At 44.3% G+C, this 15,362-nt stretch overlaps 1 protein-coding gene across 1 annotated transcript in view; it reads left to right on the top strand.

Annotated features, from left to right (window-relative positions):
- Cd244 (CD244 molecule) overlaps positions 1–9,830 on the top strand; it is a 23,385-nt gene extending 13,555 nt beyond the window's left edge. The window contains exons 2-9 of the mRNA XM_021168309.2: positions 311–634; positions 723–998; positions 3,871–3,975; positions 4,442–4,596; positions 5,719–5,790; positions 7,316–7,378; positions 8,605–8,661; positions 9,736–9,830. Of these exons, the coding sequence (XP_021023968.1) occupies positions 311–634; positions 723–998; positions 3,871–3,975; positions 4,442–4,596; positions 5,719–5,790; positions 7,316–7,378; positions 8,605–8,661; positions 9,736–9,816 (1,133 nt within the window). The 3' untranslated portion in view covers positions 9,817–9,830. The remainder of the gene's footprint in view (positions 1–310; positions 635–722; positions 999–3,870; positions 3,976–4,441; positions 4,597–5,718; positions 5,791–7,315; positions 7,379–8,604; positions 8,662–9,735) is intronic.
- The last annotated feature ends 5,532 nt before the right edge of the window (positions 9,831–15,362 follow it).

Genomic DNA, 15,362 nt, shown 5'->3' on the forward strand with positions numbered 1-15,362 from the left:
ATTAATACACAGACACACACGGACACAGATACAGACACACAGACACAGACACACACACACACACACACATTTAAAAAAATGAATCTTCAAAAGAGATTTTAGCTATCATTGTTGGTCTGTGAGTTCCTTCCAACTGGAGGGTGAAGCCTGGGGACAAGGAGGAACAGATGGGTCTCTGGGCTCCTTTTCACACTTGCACCAGGTCCTTAAGCTTAAGGAAGGGACAGGCAGCTGCCCACACTGCTCAGGTCTCATACTATTTCAGTTACCTTCGGACAAGGTTTTCTTTTTTTGTTTTCTTTTTTTCTAGACTGCTTAGATTCTTCTGAAGAAGTGGTTGGTGTCTCAGGAAAGCCTGTCCGGCTGAGGCCTTCCAACATACAGACAAAAAATGTTACTGTTCGATGGAAGAAGACAGAACAGGGCTCACACACAAAAACTGAGATCCTAAGTTGGTGTAATAATGAACCCAAATGCTCAACTGTGGTTTCTAGTCATATCTATGGTTTTGATGATGAGGATTTTGCTCTTAGTATCAAGTCAGCTAAGCTGCAAGACAGTGGTCACTACCTGGTGGAGATCACCAACACAGGCGGAAAAGTGTGCACTAAGCACTTCCAGCTTCTTATACTTGGTGAGTTTTTAGCACTGTTCACTCTGTCCCTCTGATTCGGGTAGGACTTGTATTTCCAGAACTCTCTGACCAGAACCTCTGCTTCCAGATCATGTTGAGACACCTGACCTGAAGGCCCAGTGGAAGCCCTGGGCTAATGGGACTTGTCAACTGTTTTTGTCCTGCTTGGTGCCCAAGGATGACAATGTGAGCTATGCTTTGTACAGAGGGAGCACGCTGATCTCAAATCAAAGGAATAGTACCCACTGGGAGAACCAGCTTGACACCAGCAGCCTGCACACATATACCTGCAACGTTAGCAACAGAGCCAGCTGGGCAAACCACACCCTGAACTTCAAACATGGCTGTCAGAGTGACCCTTCGAGTAAGTGGGGGCACTTTGGCCCACAGCAGGGATCCCACAACCAGATTCACATGAGACCCAGGTCACATGGCTTTCTAGCTCAGTAACTTGGGCCTTTCCTCAGTGGGGCACTGGCCTGTCTTAGCCTGGGAGGATTTATATCTTCTTCTTCTATTGGAAATAGTAGTTTCCTTCCTTACAGGGGAAAGCTAGCTGTTTAGTGACCACTGTGATGCCCTGAACATTGTCTTCCTAATTTGAGAGATTGGAGACCCAGTTTCTCTTGTCATATCCTGAGTGATAACTTACCTCAAGCTAGAGAGTTTACTGGGGGTGGGTGTGGGTAATAACACTGTACCTTGTGAGTTGAACAGCAGGAAAATACCAAGGTAGTTAGCAGAGTCCTGCATTTATTGCTTATCCTGAGTTAATGTTGTACCACTTCTTATTAGATAAAGGCTTAATGTGCTATCAGCATGACACTAAAAGGTAAACCGATCAAGTTTACCTACAAACCCAACCCAACCCAATCCACCTATCCTACTTCACCGACCTCATCTTACCCAACTTCCAAACCTACTCAACATAATTCTACCCATCTAAGTATCTCACCAAACCCAACCCAACCTATTCAACCCAACCCAACCTACCCAGGCCACTCCACCCAGTCCTACTCACCTAACTCAACCCAACTCAACCCAACCCAAGCCAACCCATCCCAACCCATCTCAACCTACTCAAGCCACTCAACCCAATTCAACCCACCCAACCCACTCAACCCAATTCAACCCACCTTACCTACCCCATCCAGCTCAACTCAACCTACCCAGCCCACTCAATCTCATCCTGACCACCCAACCCAACCCTCCAAACCTAAGCCAACCTAACCTACTCAACACACCCAAACCAATCCTATACACTCAACCCATTTCATCAAATCCAACCCAACCTACCCAGCGCAACCCAACCCAACCCTCAGAGTCTCTATCCTTAAATTTGCAGCAGAATATATGCATAGGTTCTTACTTTGGGCTCGGGTTTCTACCATGCTAAGTTTGACTTCATAAAGTGCATTTTCTTATCTTGTGGTCAGGTACTTCTTCTCCCCTTTGTCAGAGGAGAGAAACACTGAAAAAGCAGAAGGAACAGGTTCTCAGAAGCTTTCCCTGGAACACACTTAGGTTCTCATAGGCCTGGACCTGAAGTATTCCAGGTGCTACCTTTAGGCCTGGACTCTGCATGCAGGTCTACCATCAGTCACTTTAGGCCTAAGAAAACTGGCATGGCTATGGGCAGAGCTGGCTAGGAAGTACAGCCCCATCATGACAGTGTCCTGAGCCACTACTCCACCCAATGGCCTGTGCCTCTGAGCCTCCTTCCTTCAGTGACAGGCCCCCAAGTGAGTGTAGTTTCCAACTTCTTAGCAAGCAGCCAGATCAAAACACTCAGGAAGAATTCTTCACCCCCAGAAGATTGCTGCTAAGAGAACCAGGAGTCCCTTCTGCAGGAATCCTGCAGGATCCCTCTGTGGAATTACAGTTCTGAACAGGATTAACTCAAAGCGTAGATTCTGAAGGAGAAACCAGAAGTAATAAGCTAACATTATAAAGAATCTCCCTGCCAATATATTTGCTTAAAAACATGAAGTTACACAAAAGAGAATGAAGTTGAAGGGCTACTGTCACTGGGAAGTTCAAAGGAAATGACTCTGGATCTTACAGCTACCCTTTAGGATCCTTTCCCATATCAAAGGGAGCAGGGGAGGTTTAGAGAAGATGAACCTGGCTGATAGTTGCTCTTTAAGCCCTCTCTCTGCCTTTTATCAGGAAAAGCAAACTTCTGCCAGACAGGCAAGGTGACCATGGTTAACATCTGCCCCAGAAAAGCATCTCTGGCCTTTCTCAAGATACCTAAAAAATATCTTTTCATCGGAAATGTCCCCAAAGAGCCAAACTTTCAGTTTCTGTCTCTGTAAAACATGTTTAATTGTCCCAAATTTCTGGGACCTAAAAGAGTTTTGCAGGTTAAGGCTTATGTAAAAATGCAGTGTTATGGTTAGAAACTATATAAACTGTGAAGAATCTCTGGCCAGAACCAGTTCCCCGTTGTGCGTTAGCCAGAACTGGTTCCACCCTATTTTTATGAACTTTTCCTCAAGGGGTGGGAACAAAATTAAGTTCTTCATGGGCAGCAAATGATCAAACAGGAGTCAGGGAAGGCATAGTAACAGGAACACTTGTTTGGGGGCCTCCGCCATCTTTGCTTCATCATTTCTGTAATTCTCTGATTCTAGGCAGGTTAATTAGTTTCTATGAGTTTCCAACTCTCTGTTAGGTAGCAGGAGTGATTGATAATCAGAGGCATCTCACAAGATTGCTGTTAAGATCAAATGAGATAATGTTTATGAAAATCTCATTAGCTGGCACCTGTAATGAGAAATTCTTTACAGTTCTCTTCTTCTTGTGTGGATTACAGATCAGTAGCCATGTCTAACACAGATGGTGAACGTAGAAGTTCAAATGAGGAAGAACCAGGAAGGAAAAATGGAAGGCTTGTAGTAGTAGGTCTGTGGTGAATATTTGCTGAGTTAGAACAGTAGATAGAAGTAGCAGCTGCGGTACAAGATGTTTTACAGGTACCAGATGGTGGAATTAGCTCTCAGAAGCAGGAAACATCTCCTTTGTTCAGGTAAGGTAAGTAAGCAGCACCCGTCTTCTGGAATTTATAAGTTGGACCAGTTTGTCACCCAACTGAGGAGGAGCAACAAGGGTGATGAGATCCTAGGATGTGAGGAGACAGGCCATGAGAGAGGACAGTGGGCTCGGGATAGTTCCTGAAGCTAACATATGGGACAGTGGGTGCTCTGTCTTCCTAACTTCTGTGTGCCCCTCAGAATTCAGATTTCTGCCCTTTGTGGTGATCATCGTGATTCTAGTTACACTATTTCTTGGGGCCATCATTTGCTTCTGTGTGTGGACTAAGAAGAGAAAGCAGTTACGTAAGTAGAAGCCTCCTGAAGGGATGCTGTTGCTTGAGGTTTCAGGTGTAGTGGGTTGACCCTGTGTCCATGGGCTATACTCTAAACATGGCATCTTCTTTTCATGGGAGAGGTGTTGGGATATGTGTGAATATGGGTTGGGGAGGGCAACCAAAGTCTGCAACCTCTTGTTCACTGTATATGGTGGGCCGAGTATATTTACAGCATGGTCCCCAGTATGTTGATTTATCTAAGGAGCTGGGTTTTGTTGGTGACTTCCTAGCTTGGTGGAGGATTTATGTCATGGGTAATTGCTCTGTTGTGCTCTTTATGTATCTTGGCAAGAGCATTAACCTGACTGTTTTCTAGAGCCATTTTTAAAATTGTGACCATCTTTGGTAGAGGTGTGGGTTGTGAAGTGGAATTCTGGACAGGCAATCTTCTGAAGGTTTCTGAAATTCTAGTCTTTATTTTCTTCCTCACACAGAGTTCAGCCCTACGGAACCTTTGACAATATATGAATATGTCAAGGACTCACGAGCCAGCAGGGATCAACAAGGATGCTCTAGGGTCTCTGGATCTTCCTCAGCTGTCCAGGAAGATGAGAGGGGACAAAGAGAATTGGACAGGCGTGTTTTTGAGGTGATGTTCAGCTCCCTTCTAGCTTTTCTTCTCCACCATTTTCCTGGCTCTACCCAAAGAGGAAAAGGAGAAAAGAGAGACAGGGAAAATGGGAACTAAGCAGAAGGAGGAGTCTCATGGTGCTGTACTAGATCTGCCAAGGGGTGGAACGCAGTAGAAATCCACAGTAAAGGGCAGAGTGTGTCTACCACTGCCTTCCCTTATATAAACCGTAAAGACTCCGCGTTCAGGGCCAGCTTTCCTTTGTGCATTAGCCAGAGCTGGTTCTACCGTATTNTTTAAGAACTTTTTCAAAAAAAAGAAAAGGAGTAAGAAAATGAGTGAGAAGATGGGGCAATATTAGAAGATATTTCTGGAGACAATTCACATTGGTTTAGACAGAAGAACAAAGCAACAATCTTCTGCTGACTTCTAGCTGCCAACAGGGGCCAGTGTTTCTCTGCTTTTCTGCTTCTTCTGGAGAGCTCAGCTACTGAACTCTCCTGGCCTTCCTGACCCCCATGAGAGCCCCACTTGGCATTATGTACGTGGGGGCATGCAAGATGGAATACTTCTATCTGTAATTCCCTGCTGAGCAGACATGAGGGGAGGGAAGAAGGAAGGGCCACATGCTCTCTGACTTTGTTGGGGTCAGAGAACCCAGGTTCTCACTCTGCTCTGGAGTTAGATTGAGGGCAAGGGTAAGCCGACCATGAAGCCTGGATCTAGATATGAGCCTTATGATGGCCACATCTTTAGAATATTTGAACCCTCTGAATTTCAGTGCCCTAAAGAGGAAAGGTTCAGACCACAAGTCTGAAGAGAGCTCTGCCCAATGTCAGTGGCTATGCTGGCAACTTTCAACCAGAAGTCAGCAAGGGCAAGGAAGTTCTATGTTACTGAAGGGAAGGAAGAGACAGGGAACCTGTCAGGTTGTTGGTTCCTGGGCTGTTCCTTGCTGCATGTCCACGGGCAATCATACTTCTCACCTCCTCTCATTCTGGGTTGTTTGATAATGAGGCTCTCTCAGTTTTACACCCCTCCCCTCCTGGAGACCCTTTCTTTTGTGATATCTCTCACTGCTCAGCCTGAGTCTAGACAGAGATTATTTTATGTCCCTTTACTTTTTCTGTGCCAGAGCAGGTGCTGGAGCAGATGCCAGAGCAGAATTTCCCTGGAGATAGAGGCGCCATGTACTCTATGATACAGTGCAAGGTACCCTCCACCCTCTTTAACCCATCTTATTCTAGTCTACTGGACTTCTTAAGCTTCACTTAAAACACACCATTGAATGGAGAATGAGGCATTGGTATTCCCTGGGGCCCAAGACACAGTCACAGTGCTTTAGCAAATTGTTTGAAATGATCAGTAAACTTGGATTGTCTTGCCAGTGATTTTTATTCTTTCAAGCCTAGCAGAAATCTAGACCAGGTTGTCTACAGGAGAATGAACCTTTATAGGATTCAGCTTATGTTTTTCCTCTGATTCAAAAAACTGGAGTCCTTGTACTGGTTATCCTAATGGTACCATTAATCATTATTTCTATTAAGCAAAGAATAGGTGTGGATGGGTCTTTTAAAAAAATCTTATTTGGAATTAATAGTAATGGTCATTTTCTTAATAAATCTCACTTGACTGTCTTCTGATGTCTACAAATGAGGAAACTAAGACTAGGGTTAACTGATGTATTCAAGGCCACATAGCTGAATACTAAAAAAGTTGAGCCAAACAGTTTCTCAATTTTCATCTTTCCTCTGCCTGCCATTCCTCTAACTCCTGATGGTACAAATGTTCATGCATGGGTTAGAAAGACATTCTGTAATATTGGCAGATAGCATGACTTCATTGCTAACCAGTTTCAGGTGTTTCCCTCCCAAGGGAAAAGGCTTAGTGATGGACGACAGTGGAAGGTTTATGATAAAAACCGGCTCTCCCTGCCATCTCCTCTCCCCTCTCTCCTCTCCTCCCTTCTTTTCTTCCCCATCTCTGTTCTTCACTTCTCATTTGATTTTCCTCTCCTCCTAACTCTCCTCTCCTCCCCTCTTTAAGGACCAAGTTCAGGAACAGTCAAACCCTCAGCTTGCTAGCAAAGTTGTATCACAAAGAAATCCCTCCTAAGAGTGACCAACATCTGCGTGTCCGCTGGCTTTAGCGGTGGACCGAGTTGGGCTCCTGAGAGAATAGTCTGAATACATCTGAGGAGGAACTCTTGATCTGGGTGCTGGATGAGAGTGAGCTTCCTCCTTTAGCGCATCTTACCTAGGATGGTTGGTTGCTGCCATGATGAGCATGTATCTCAGGTCTAGAGAAGGAAGACTTTACCAGATGGAGCATTGAACTGTTAAGGATACCCTGGAAAGTTTTGGGTTTGAATTCTTCTTCTACTGTGTACTGGGGTCATTGTTGTCTTCTTCTTTCGCCTTCTCTTTCACCTCATTCCTTTTTCTCTTTCCCTATTTCTCTTGAATCTGTATCCTTCATTGTGGCAGAAGGAACATTCCTATTTTTTTTAAGGAATAACATAAGGGTTAGGAAATAAAATGTATAAATAGACTAAGCATATAACAAATAGTGGTGATGGTTACTGAAAGTAACAGTGGGACCAATTCCAGTCCCTGCTCCCCAGCTGTCCCAGGCTTCTTCTCATTGATGAGCAGAGTTCACAGCTCCCATTTAAGCACAGTTGAGGCAAAGGGTTATACTTGATCAATATTTCTGAAATACTTTTTTTCCCCATTAGCCTTCTGATTCCACATCACAAGAAAAATGTACAGTATATTCAGTAGTCCAGCCTTCCAGGAAGGTGAGGAGTCTACTTTTCTGGAGGGTTCTGTGCGTTTTACATGTGTGTGCTCTAGTGTGTTTGCAAGTGGGTGCTTGCAGAGCATGTGTGTATAGCCCAGTGAACTGTCTTTCATTCTGTGTAGCTGGGTAGCCTCTGTTAAATGATTCTATCTGAATGTTAAGGGACTAACAGGGAGAAATGTTTTTCCAGTTCTGCCTGGAGAAAAAAAATTGAGTTCTGAAGTCCAGAGAACAGTGGAATGTAGGATTTTCTTAGGCTTTTTGTGGTAGGTAAAGGATAGGAACAGAAAAGCAGTGTTTTGTACAGAAGGACCCCAGAGCTGGTACTGGGGCACCTGAGGTTATGGTGAGAGATATTGAAGAGGTTTCCAAGGTAGGGGCTTGCACGCATACTTCAACAGCACACATGCCGATACAAACACCATATGCACAATAATAGCAAATTACACATATTACTCAAAGCATACCTAGTGATTCATAAAACCACTGCGTTCGGGTATGTGCTAAGGTTAGCATACATGTATATGCCTGAGCTGTTTGCATTAGAAGAAGGTGTATTGCAATGATGCATAGGTTCAGGTGGTATTTACATTAGGACTGCCTGAAGGACATGCATTTATATGTGTGTCTTAGTCAGGGTTTCTATTCCTGCACAAACATCATGACCAAGAAGCAAGTTGGGGAGGAAAGGGTTTATTCGGCTTACACTTCCATGCTGCTGTTCATCACCAAAGGAAGTCAGGACTGGAACTCAAACAGGTCAGAAAGCAGGAGCTGATGCAGACGCCATGGAGGGATGTTCTTTACTGGCTTGCCTCCCCTGGCTTGCTCAGCCTGCTCTCTTATAGAACCCAAGACTACCAGCCCAGGGATGGTCCCACCCACAAGGGGCCTTTCCCCCTTGATCACTAATTGAGAAAATGCCTTACAGTTGGATCTCATGGAGGCATTTCCTCAACTGAAGCTCCTTTCTCTGTGATAACTCCAGCTGTGTCAAGTTGACACAAAAATAAGCCAGTAGAATGTGTGAACAGGAGGAATTTGTGGATTGGAGGGCTGTGTGGGTCACATCACAGGCTAGAATGCATTGTGCTTCTTTGGATACCATTAAGTACCACTGTTGAGTCTGGGTGGGGGGTTTTCTCTTCAGGATCTTGCATGAGAGTCAGGAGGAGTAGGCATCTCTTATCCTAAACTCAAACCCTCTCAACCCTCAATTTCTAGTCTGGATCCAAGAAGAGGAACCAGAACTCTTCCTTTAGTTGTACCGTGTATGAAGAGGTAAGATTCTGGAACTCTCCTTCTCATTGGGTTTAGTGTCTGTGTACTCTTGAGATCCAACCAAGAGGATAAACTTATAACAAGGCCGTCCATACAACCTCATAGTTGCTGGGATTTTAGGGATCCTGCATGAAAACACTGAGGCCCCAAAAGTCTGAATGTCTAACTCAAAGTCATATCATGTTTTCATTTTTGTGAGGTGTGGGTTCTAAACTAGGGCTGTCCCTAAGCTGGTTCCCTGGTTGTGTGTTAATGTTAAAGGATATCTGTAGGGCCCTCAGAGGAGAAGGGGTGTGTGTGTATAAATGACTCTAAATCGTTTCCTAAGACTAGGAAGTTATTGGGAACCATTTCAGAATGTGGGTGATCTCAGACATCTGCAGAGAATATCATTCAAAAGTGGCACTGGATCCTGTAGCTAACTGATACCCATCAATCCTACATGGAAGGAAGAAAAGAGGGATCTAACATTTATTAGGGTTTTTCCCTAAGGTATAAGACAAATTGACAGTGCCTGTGCACAAATCACTTTATGCTGTAAGGTAGGTATAATATAACATTACCCTTCTACTGTTCTTCTCAGTGCTAGGTATAGAACTCACAGCCTTGGGTGTGCTAAACAAGTACTCTACCACTGAGTTATAGCCCTGTCTCTATGCTTACAGTTTATATCAAGAGAAATTAAGGCACAAAGCACACCCTAAGTATTAGCCTCATATTATAATCAAAACACCCAAGGTCTAATATAAACATTATCTTTAGTCACAAGGGAGAAGATGTGTGGTTGCCTATGGGAATACAGAAGGATATCTTAGCTCTACAGTGATATAAAACTAAGAGTTACAAGGAAAACTCTATCGCCAAGGCAAGCTGGGGGGTGCAAAGAAGCATGGGAAAAAGTTCGAGTCCCGCCTCCATTTCACACTCATCACTGGCCTTGAGGGACATGTTTTACCACTCTGACTCTTTTTTTTTTTCATTAGTCTGTAACATGGGGATAGACAACCACACCCTATGAGGTTGTTTTAAGAATAGTTTAGGTGGAGGTTTGAAGATTCTCCCCTTTCCCTGCAGGTTGGAAACCAATGGCTCAAAGCTCACAACCCTGCCAGGCTGAGCCGCAGAGAGCTGGAGAACTTTGATGTCTACTCCTAGTTGTTAGCAGTGGCCTCATCCTGTGTCATGCAGCAGCATTGACTTTGGAAGGAAGCACACTGAAGGATGCTTAAGTCCGTATGTGTTGGTAGACCAGCTTCTAGGCTGGAGAGGATGTAGTTTATTAACATTGAAGGATGCTGAGTCTGTATATGTCTGTGGACCAGCTTCTAGGCTGGAGATGATGTAGTTTATTCGTGGTTTATATTTTATATTTTATTATCTTTCTTTTTAGACAGGATCTGACATAGCTTGGCATGGCCTGAATTTGCTGAGTAGCCAAGAATGACCTTAAACTTTTGGTCCTCCTGCCTACACTTCCTAGGGTTTGGAATCACAGTCATGTACCACTGTGTATAGCTTGAAAAAAATTTCTAACACCCACTGTATGATCAAGGTCATTAAAGAATATGACCCAAACTTATAGATTAGATAGGAATGGGTAGATAGGTTGTATTGGCCAGATTTTGAGCCGTTGTAATCTATGATTTATGTTTTATTTTATTTTTATTATCAATTATATAATTTAAAATAATATGGTGCTGTATAAATGTGAGGTAGAGGAAGATTCCCTTCTTCTGGTTCTCTAAGATGTTATCTACCACCACCCCACCACCTCCAACACCATTATGGGATGCCTGTATTCTAGACCCTGCTCACCTTCCAAAGCAAGGACAGTGAGAGATGATGGTGACTCAGAGGAAAAGGAAGCACGGGTCCTCTTTGAAGCTGTGATGTTTGGCTGTGAGCTGGCTGGCAGTTCTCCCACAGAGGCAGGAACCCCTGATCAGCCCACATCTTTGCTTCTGACCGGTTGTTCACAAGGGAAAGTGCAAAGAAGTGAGATTAGATAGTGCAGTTCAAACAGATCTCTGGATCCAAGAATCACCCAGTGTGTACATCATCCTGATAAGAGGTGGTTAACACCAGTGTTGCCCACAGTATGATGGTTGGCTTACAAAATCCTATCACAGAAATCTCTCTTGTCATTGACGTCTTTGTCTTCACCCTTACCTTCTTCATGACAGTTTTTCACTGTATAGCTCTGGATGGTCTGAAACTCATGATGCAGACCAGACTGGCCTCAAGCCTAGAGTGATCCACCTGCTTGTGCCTTCCAAGTGCCAGCATCAGTGCCATGTGCTACCACACCCAGCCTATTTTGCCTTATTTGTAGAAACCTCTCAGAAACCAGAGCTTTCCAAACCTAGAATCCCGAGCAGTGCTCTCTGTGATACATCTGGAGAAAGGGCTCACACCATAGGTATCCCAATTCAGAGTTCTGAGAAGTGCTCCCCCATGATATACCCTGAAGGAAGGGCTCCAATAGTTGATTGCTGAAGTTGAGGCAGTCAACTACCGTATACCATGCTGTCTCTCTTTAGGCTAGCTCCTTCCGCAGTGCAGGAGTAGCAAGCCCAAGACTGGATGAGCTCTGGAAAGAACAAGTATGAACTGAGAGAGGACTCACTCCAAAAGTTTTTTGTTTTGTTTTGTTTTGTTTTGTTTGTTTGTTTGTTTTGAAGAGAGGGTCTCACTATCCCGCCCTGGCTTTCCTGATTCTCACTGTGTAAACCACGCTGCCTTCAAGCTCACAGAGATCCTCTTGTCTCTGATGGAATGAAAGGCAAACAGCACCACTCCTGGCTCAGAGTCTTAGTCTTGTTCTTCAAGAGTGTCATCCTGTGCTTACCATGGGAATGTGACATGAAACCTTGTTCTCACTCAGAGGCAGTGCCAGTCCTTTGCCTGGAGCAAACTGATGAGCTTCTCTGTACTCAGTGTGTATGGGTCACTGATTAATATTCACTAGCATGGCTGTTTAAATTCTGCTGGAAGTGGAGCAGACTCTCTGGCCAGATGTCAGTCTTGTTCACACAGAGATAGCAGAGAGCCAGAAGACGAGGCCTACTCAGCCTCATGAAGGGCATTCAAGCCATGGGCTCATTTATGCTTCACCTAATCCCTCATCCCTGTACATGCCTAGCAGGCTGGCATCCTCCTAGGTAGAAATACAGACAGAGCACATCTTAAAGCACGTGCCAAGAAATGAGTATATTCAAAAAGAGTCTGTGGTCTTGAGGCAGTTACTGGGAGTGGAGTCAAGGTGTTTGGTAAGCAGAGACAATAAGAAATGTTGAAGAAGCTGGGTGGTGGTGGCACATGTCTTCAATTCCAGCATTCAGGAAGAGGCATGTGGACTTCTGTGAGTTGGAGGCCAGCATAGTCTTTAGAGTGAGTTCCAGGACAGATAATGCTGCACAGAGAAACCCTGTCTCAACCCCTAACCCCAGAAAAATAAAAGAAATGATAGAGAGATGACTCAGTGGTTAAGAGTACTTGCTGCTTTTCCAGAAGACCTAGGTTCAGCCCCCTAAACCTATATCAGATGACTTAATTCCTGTAATTCCTGGGCCTCTACGTGATCCAATGCTCTCTTTGAACCTTCACATGTGGTACTGCATACATGCAAGCAAAATGATCATACACATAACATAAATCTTAAAAAAGAGTAGTCCAGATGAATGCTGAAGATATTGCCATTGGTTTATTTTTTTCTACAGTAGTAGTAGTAGTAGTAGTAGTAGCAGCAGCAGCAGCAGCAGCAGCAGCAGCAGCAGTGGATAGGTTATTTCTTCACCGCCAGTGAAATGAGCCAGTTCAAACCAGATTAGATTATACTAAGTTAAAGGCACCTGCACTTGGGTGAGTTCAATGGTCCAAGGATTGAGGCCAGGGGAGTTGCCTGAGTTGGGGGGAGAAGAGAAAGAGAGAAAGGGAGCAGGTGAAGAGAAAGGAGAGGAGAATAGAATAAGAGAGAGACCAAAATGTCTGGATTATATAGGGAAGAATAGAAGAAGAGAGAGATCAAAATTACCTGAATTATATGGGGAAAAGCCTCTGGGGGAAGGGCAGCCCAGCCCCTGGACTGGAAAGTCCAGGGTTGGGGGTAGGGTATGCCAGGTAGAGACTGAGGGATGCTGGGAGAACCTGGAGCCAGGTCTGCTTTGGTGTGTAAAATATATACCCCAGTTCCTTGTCCTGGGGTCAGAAATCAAACAGTAGTGTGTATTGGGGTGCATGGCATGCCTGTGGAGGTCTTGTAGCCCTCTGACCCTTAATGCTGTGCATCTGCTCAGATATCTGCCTATGGCCTTGAAATCCACGTGGTTGTGCCTGGGAGTAGGTAGGTCCATGGGTACTCTTAGACATTCAGAGAGTCTTCCTGCTCAAGATCTTAACTACTATCTGTTTTCAGAGCTGGTTCTCTCTTTCCATCTTTTCATGAGTTTGGGGATCAAGCTCAGGTCTCCAGGCTGTACAGTCTGGACTTTTACCCACTGATCCATCTTGCCAACACTATCATTGCTTTTTTCCTAGTCTTTAAAGTATGCCATGGGCTGCATAGCTCTTGAGAGCCGAGGAAACTCCAAGGCCCAGGCTTTTTGGAAGGCTGTGCTGTGGCATGTGCTGTGTATATCACCACTGTATTGTATGTCTGATGGTTGAGCTCTTGAAGAAGTGCCTCACAAAGACAGTGAGCCATACAACTAACTAATGACCAGCTAGTAATTAAGATCTGGAGTATGAAGCACAATCTGAATGTCTATGAGCACGAAGGTACCTACTACAGCACACAGCCATATGGATCTCAAGGCCATATGCAGGTGAGCAGATTCGTAACATTAAAGAACAGAGGGCTGCGAGATGCACAAGATGTGAGTGTATAGTACAGTAACATGAATGTTACTGAAGTTACACACACTTCATCTTACAAGTAAGGGTAAGGTTGCAGACAAAATTTGGGGAGAGGAGAGCTGTTCTGTCTGTTCTGTATTCAGGCTGGTAATAAGGATGGAGCTCTTTTGGGTGAATACCGGTATCTTATATGACAGAGGCATTTTTACTATTTTTTCATTTTTGAGACAGAGTCATACTGTGCATCACAAGCTGGCTTCAAACTTGTGATCCCTTTGCCTCCGTTCCTATGTAAAGATTACAAGCATGCAATACTGTGCCTGGCTTAAACATTTTAAAGAGCGATTAAGACAGGCGTTGGGGAGATGGCTCAGCTGGTGAAGTGCCTACCACACAAGCATGAAGACTTGAGTTTGTATTCCCGCCACCCTGCTTAAAAAGCTGGATGTGTCAGTGCACGTTATAGTCCCACTGCTGGGACAGGAAGAGGGGAGATGAGATATGGGAGATGCGAGATGGGAGTGGGAGACAGGAGAGGCCAAGACAGATGTATCCTTGAATCTCATTGGCTAGCAATACAGGTGACGAGTCTAGTCAGTTCAGTAAGCCACTGCAGGTTCCTGCAAATACCCCAACACAAACACACATATACACATAATTAAAAAATAAGATAAGTATTTTTAAAAGGGTTGTAAAAACACTATTTATTTATTTATTTTAAAACAGTTATTTATTTTATGTATATGAGTACACCGTAGCTATCTTCAGACACACCAGAAGAGGGCATCGGATCTCATTACAGATGGTTGTGAGCCACCATGTGGTTGCTGGGAATTGACTCAGGACTTCTGGAAGAGCAGTCAGTTTCTTAACCGCTGAGCCATCTCCCCAAACACTAATTTTTAAAGTATTTTTTTCAACCAAGCAACGCAAAAAAAGTATTCAATAAAAATGTCCCCTCAATCTAAGATTCTTGGTCCCTCCTCTGGAAGCAGCCACTGGTTTTATATTTCCATTTAGACATTGCCATGCCTTATATAAGCATATAGACTTACAATTTTCCAGTCCATCTGATGCCATACCATAAATACTGCTCCCGACTTTGTTCTTCGCACTTGACAGTGTATTCCACATGGCGCGTTAGCCTTTGCTTTCTTTACAAGTTGCCAGTGCTTGGAGAGGCCACCATGTATTTAAACAGAGTCTCAGCAAATGGCTTTTAGGTTATTTTTCACTCTCTATTTTAAGTAATGCTAGAGTGAGCATTGTTTCACATAGACCCGTGTGCTTATGTGTGAAACTACGTTGGGGGAGGAATGGCTGTTTAGAAGAGGGTATGAAGGATGGTCAGTCCTGGTCTCTTTCAATATCAGTTGACCAGAAGAATCCCTGTGCGAGGAGTCTTTTAGGAATGCCCTGTTCTGGGGGGTTCTGTGTACCACACTATCATAATTGTGTATCTGACTGCTGAGCTTTTCCCATGATGCTACGCTAAGGCACTGATACTTTCAATGACCTAACAAACTGGCTGTTGTAGACAGTGTTCTAGTACTGTGAAGTGACGCCATGACTACGGCAACTCTTATGAGAGAAAGCATTTAACTGGGACTTGCTTACAGTTTCATCCATTATCATCACGATGGGGAGCATGGTGGCACATAGGCAGACACGGTGCTGAAGAAGTAGCTGATTCAGCAGTACATCTTGATTCATGAGCAGCAGGAAGAGAAATACACTGGGCCTGGCTGGGCTTTTGAAAACTTAAAGCCCACCCCCCAGTGACACACTTCCAACAAGGCCTTGAAGTATTCAAGTATATGAACTTATGGGGGGGCGTTTATTTTTTA

The sequence above is a fragment of the Mus caroli genome, chromosome 1 (assembly GCF_900094665.2).
Source record: "Mus caroli chromosome 1, CAROLI_EIJ_v1.1, whole genome shotgun sequence".
Taxonomy (NCBI): domain Eukaryota; kingdom Metazoa; phylum Chordata; class Mammalia; order Rodentia; family Muridae; genus Mus; species Mus caroli.